General features: G+C 43.4%; 1 protein-coding gene across 1 annotated transcript; it reads right to left on the reverse strand.

The window, feature by feature from the left end:
* Window positions 1–430: 430 nt before the first annotated feature.
* LOC125508519 (isocitrate dehydrogenase [NAD] regulatory subunit 1, mitochondrial) lies at window positions 431–5,396 on the reverse strand. The gene is made up of 4 exons (XM_048673245.2): window positions 4,778–5,396; window positions 1,948–2,187; window positions 1,507–1,585; window positions 431–949 (listed from the first exon to the last, which is right to left on the reverse strand). Exons 1-4 carry the CDS (start codon window positions 5,297–5,299, stop codon window positions 675–677), a joined length of 1,116 nt encoding a protein of 371 aa, XP_048529202.1. The 5' UTR covers window positions 5,300–5,396; the 3' UTR covers window positions 431–674.
* Between the last annotated feature and the right edge of the window lie 712 nt (window positions 5,397–6,108).

Genomic DNA, 6,108 nt, shown 5'->3' on the forward strand with positions numbered 1-6,108 from the left:
CACTCTAAAATACATCCATAAGTCCATGTCGAAATCTCTAAAAAGAACTTGTATTTACAAATGGAGGGAGTATATGTGCATGATATAAATATTTTCAGTACTTGTAAAAGTTTAAAATATGATTCTTTGTTTTTTTTTCTGAACTAAAGGGTGCAACAGGTATCACAGAATCCGTTTGCATATGGAGTTCAACCTCGTTTCGTCCGGCTTTTATAAGGTGTGCACCACATTTTCTGTTGATCAATTAACGACATAAGAAATACATGAACCCCTTATAAGCACGACGAATGGAGTACTATGTAAAAATTAACATGCAAAGGTTATGCAAGTCATATCGGAGCATCAATCTGATTACTGAATCAAGTTATCTGCTCGACCTTAATTCACAAAACATTTAACTCAAATGCGTAAATTCACGAAACATATCTGATGGATGCAAAAGAGATCGTTTCTTGATATTTTCAATCTTATTTCCAGTTATATAACTTGGCAAGTTTCTGGTGAGTTACTCAAATTATTCTGAAGCAAAACCAGAAAGAACGCACCGGAAGATTTACAGTGGTTCGCTGAACAAAATGACAATCTAAAGCTACAATTAAAGAAAATCAGTCCGGACTAACGGCCTAGTCCGAGGGGCGCAAAAAAACTAGTCTCGAAAAGCACGCAATTGGCGGCTAATCAAGTTTGGCGATTACTGCATCCGTGACTTCCTGGGTGGTGCTGGTGCCGCCCAAATCCCTGGTCCTGTATTTGCCTTCTGCAATGACACTCTTCACTGCTGATTCCAGCCGGTCGGCGAATGACGGGAACTGCAAATGCCTCAGCATCATGGCGGACGAGAGAAACAGAGCAACTGGGTTAGCTTTCTTCTGTTGCACAATCTTGTCATTTCCCACATTTCCTGCAGAAGCGCCCTGCTCAAAGATGGCATGGTCCTGACCAACATTGCCTGAAATAATGCAGTACACGAAGATTTAGAGACTAAGGCCCTGTTTGGTTCATAAGTCCTAGGACTTTTTTTAGTCCCAACTTAGAAGTCCCAAGTCCCTAAAAAGTCCCTACCTGTTTGGTTCCTGGGACTTAACATGGACTAAAAGACCATATTACAACTATAAGTCCCTATAAGTCCCTAAAAAGTCCCTACCTGTTTGGTTCCTGGGACTTAACATGGACTAAAAGACCATATTACAACTATAAGTCCCTATAAGTCCCTCCTTGAGAGTCTTATTTCATAAGTCCCAAATGCCCACTTTAAGTCCCTATAAGTCCCTCCTGTTTGGTTTAAGTCCCTGGAAACAAACACCCTCTAATTTTCCATCCCCATATGCTCTCACAAGTCGGGTATTTATGCATTGCATAGTGCTAAGATGTTCAGACATGGGAAGGCTAAATAGATATATCAAATGCAACATTGAGCAGGCTATTATTAGACAAACAATCAATTTATACCAATTGTAAACCTATTTCCGCTAAAACAGAAGAATCACAAGCAGAATCAAACTCTACCTCCAGGCATGACACCCGTGCCTCCAGCAATACCTGCAGCCACATTAGACACCAGATTGCCATAAAGATTTGGGGTGACCTACAAAGGGAAGAAAAACAAAAGTCAACAGGTAACTACCGAAATTGATTTGTAAACTTTGGGACATCAAGACAACCTTTAGAATGTAAAACAGCGCATACAAAGAAACATGAGATTGCCAACAGAGGTACAAACATAAGAGGTGTTACTACCACATTTGCAAAAACTTAGCTAAACGATCCGCACTGATATTTTCTGTATAGGATCAATATAAGTATTATATCAAACAGCGTGCTCAAGGTTAAAATAGTAACTTATTGTATAACCACGAGAACATTTCAGCTTGATGAACATTGAACAATTAGAATATGGTTGCAATACAGTGACATTTAGTAAGAAGTGCATAGATTTCATATACATACCATAACATCAAACTGTTCAGGTTTTGCAACAAGCTGCATACAGCAGTTGTCCACAATGATTTCACTATATTGAATTCCAGGATACTTCGTCGCAACCTCACGGCAGGACTCCAAGAACAAACCATCAGCTAGCTTCATGATGTTTGCTTTGTGCACTGCCGTCACTTTCTTTCTATTGTTGAGGTAAGCATACTCAAAGGCGTATTTGGCAATCCTTTCAGAGCAGAACTTCGTCATCACCTGGCAAATCCATTCAATGAGTTTAACATGAAGAAAAGAAATCCTTCAGACAACAAAACAAAAAGAGAGAACAGTTGTAATTGTAAAAAAAACAGAAGCAGAATACAGTGCAAACAGGCACAAAATTGATGCGACAACTATAGTTCCAATGACAGGGCATTTAACTATGCAGGGAAAAGCACCGAGTATATGCCAACTAACAGACAAATCTTACTGTTGAGATCAAAACCCCTAGGGGAAATGTCACTGGATACTTAACTAAATTATCATTTTGTATTAAGAATAGACTAGAGAGAAATATATTTTTACTGAATTATTAAATTCACTACTCAAAAGCATGGGCACCACAAACTGTACATTTGAATGCTTCTATTGTTGTGTTATGTAGGGCAAAGGTAACTACTATTCATCCTTGGCCAGGACAGTACATAATCAAGCACAAGAACAAATACATAAAATTGATAATTGAGAGGGCGACATAACCATAACTTGTGTAACATGACTGCGCCTTTGCTCACTTCGTCCATTAAAAAGGCTATGAGCAGCAATGCAGCACCATTGCAAGTTGACCATTAAGTCATTTTATGAATGTTCAACAAAAGCTAGTGCTTTGGTAAATATATGCACATCTAAGGTTAGGCAAGTTTGACCAACTTAGCTGGGTGTTTGGTTGAAGTCAAACCTTAGACAAGATTATTTTTTCAATAAATGGGTACATGTCATACGCTTACAAAAGTGTAACAGAATTGTAATACCCCGGCACATTAGTGGATGCTCACGTTGCCCAATTAGAGTTGTGTCACTGCATTAGCTTCTCATGGAGATTTTTAATGGAGTTGGACCAACATATATGCTGTGTTCCAAACGTAGCACCTCCAGGTTTACCCTTTTACATGAAATGACTGCTTTCTACAAGTGGGCTGGCAATTGAGCAGATTTGGGACGGGACAGGACAGGACAGAGATTCCTCTTATGCTTACCAACTTGTGTCTTCAATTTTGTTGAACGAATGTAACAAAAGTTCGATAATAAACGTGGGGTAAATTGTGGCATTGTTAGTTCTAGAACAAGACAGGCCCACAATCCATCAGTATGGTGGTCCTATTATACACACCAGATGTTCTATTTACAAGCAAATTAGTGATGGATATCATGAACTCTTAAAGTAAAGAACCCGCTGTCCCAGTACTATAAATAATGACAGGAATAAATGTTGTAGAAGATTGTAAATGGTTAATCTGCGCCCATCACACCTTTGAGTGTTTATAGACATGATAAACGTCCTTTTACACGGATATATGCATACTTATAAAGGCCCTGTTTGGTTCAGCTTTTATCGACGGATTCTGCTGCCGCGCAGCATAATCTGAACCAAAGGGCGAACCCAGCAGAATCCGATTCCAAAAATCCGCTGCCAAAATCTGAACCAAAAGCGGAAGCAGCCCAGGACGTGCTTTCTAAAATCTGATTCCGCTGCGGGCCAAAATCTAAAAAAGTGGTATCAGCTGGTTTGCCAAATGACCTACATCTTTTTCACATCAGATTTTCCACAGCTGCTTTTAGAAATCCACAACCAAACCAAACAGGGCCAAAGTTACAAGTATCAATGTAATACATTTTTTTCTGGACAGAATTTGCAGGAATCGGACAGGAAAATATTTCAGTGAATTATGCGCGATGCATGCTTCATACTAGGAGGAGAGTTCTTTGGCTGTCTACTAAAGCCACATTTTTGTGTAAAAGTGTGGCAAGCCAGACTAAGGCAAGTTTGGCAAAATGTTGAGCCAACGACAGGTAGGCTGCAGGGCAATTGACCGGACACGTACAACAGATGACCAAACTTGAATATATATGGGTTGACAAAGTGGGGCTGTGAACCAAGCATGCACCAGATGTTCCATGCTACAATTGGCAATGAGAAATAATGGTGTCTCGCGTACCTTTAAATTCAATTTAAAGAAACAGATAGGCAACCTTAACTTAGAACAGTGGAACAAATAACATAAGCATTTGTGTATCATCCTAACATTGCTACATGTGATCTCATAGATAAAGTTAATCTCAGAATTAGAAAACACGGCCATGATCCATCAAAGTATGTACTAAATGCTCTCACAATTCACTCACCCCAATATATCAACGACTAAACCTCGTGGCAATCATATTCAGTTGGAACAAACCAATCATAAATGCCTACAGTTTTGTTTCACATTATTACAACTTGTGCAGTAAAACCCAACAACCCATGAACTCAGCTAGATTGTCCGTTACGCAAATTGCCACAGAATCCCAATTGCCAATAGCCATATATTATACAACACAACCTACCAAGTACTCAGTAACCCGCAGTAAACAAAACAAACTTGTTACAAGCATATTGACGGAATATTGTTGCTTCAACAATACAACGATTGTCCATGAGGGTCTCTTGTCCATCATGTGTTCAGCAAAAGTGTGGGAAAGCTAAGTACCTCTACTAGCAATCAAACAGTATATTCGATCACAATCCACGAACACATTAGCTAGCATAAACTACATCAGCAAGGTCAATGATTGTCCTGCATTGAGCAGTGTGCGGAATTCGCCATACCTTGAGGCTCTCCACGACGCCAGGAACGACCTCGTGCTCGAGACCCGAGTACTCGCCCTCCGTGTTCTCCCTGATGACGGCGATGTCAACGTTGTCGTGCCTGGTGGGCAGGCCAGGGAGGTTGAAACAATTGACGAGGGAAGCGTAGAGGTCGAGCTCCTTGCGCAGCTGCAGATTGAGGGAGGAGACACCTCCGCCGACGGGTGTAGCGAGACCGCCCTTGAGGCAGACCTTGTTGCGGCGGATGGACTCGATGACCTCGGGAGGCACCGATGGCATGTCGCCGTGGACCTCGTACGTCTCGAAGCAGACCGGCGCGTGCATTGCCTCCATCACCTGGCGCACGGCGCCGGTCACGAGGGGCCCGATGCCGTCGCCCGGGATGAGCGTGACGGTGCGCGGGGCGCCGTCGCCCGGGCGCGGCATGTAGGTGACGGTACGGCGGGACACGGCGCCAGCGAGGGGGGAGGGAGGGGCCGGGGAGAGAACGCGCCGGAGGAGAAGGGCGGATCGCCGCGCCATGGTGAGTCCGGCTAGGGTTTCGGGGTGGATGCGATCGGCGCCGTGTCCAGAAGGATGAGCGGAGGCTGGTATGGGGAAGGAGAAGGAAAGGGGTGGGATGGTTCTTTACCCTTTCTCATTCCATATTTTTCGCCCTTTTCAACATTATTAATATAATAAATGATTATTCGGTGTCATCCCTGTTGTATGCAATCATTTTCTGTTACGGTGATGTATATTCCCCCATCCGACTCATACATATTCTGCCCCTTTTCCTTCTAGTTGGCCAATCCCTTGTTTCTCCGTCTCAGCAACCATCGTCATTTACATCCAGTTCAAAAAAAAAGGTAATGTCATTTAGCTGACATTTCCCTAGAAACATTTTTTTAGTGAATGTCTTGATGGTCGTCGAATGAAGGCGTGCAGATCTTAGAGCGATGGAGCGTTCCACGTCAGCCACAGCCACTCGTTCGCTTGGAGTGAGCCCTCACGTGAATGAACTAATCTACCGAGGTTATCCAACCAGCTCCGTCGCCACTCCACGGCATTAGGGCGTCGATGGATCGAGCAGCGGCTGGCGACGAGGCCAGGAGGTCGTCGAATCCGGGAACATGGTGGCGCACCCTGTAGCTGCCGGTTCGGGACGAGCACGGTGGATCGAGGACGAATAACGGTGGTCCTCTACTTCGATTCGTCGCCACATTGATGGATGATGGCGTCGAAGAGCCAGCAAGGGAGGTGCAGGTCGACATGGAGTCGCCGCGCGTTTTCATCCATCCTCTCTGGTAACGGAGACGACACATATTCGAGGTACGCTGCATCTCCAAGTT

The sequence above is a fragment of the Triticum urartu genome, chromosome 6A, assembly GCF_056163025.1.
Source record: "Triticum urartu cultivar PI428250 chromosome 6A, HENAU_Tu73, whole genome shotgun sequence".
Classification (NCBI taxonomy): domain Eukaryota; kingdom Viridiplantae; phylum Streptophyta; class Magnoliopsida; order Poales; family Poaceae; genus Triticum; species Triticum urartu.

Bases quoted from the DNA above. Each gene is read 5' to 3' on its own strand.
- LOC125508519 (XM_048673245.2), bottom strand. From the start codon at position 5,299: ATGGCGCGGCGATCCGCCCTTCTCCTCCGGCGCGTTCTCTCCCCGGCC. The intron at 2,188-4,777 runs GTATGGCGAATT...TGGATTTGCCAG, and splicing joins GCGTCGTGGAGAGCCTCAAG to GTGATGACGAAGTTCTGCTC. The intron at 950-1,506 runs GTAGAGTTTGAT...GCATTATTTCAG, and splicing joins CACGGGTGTCATGCCTGGAG to GCAATGTTGGTCAGGACCAT.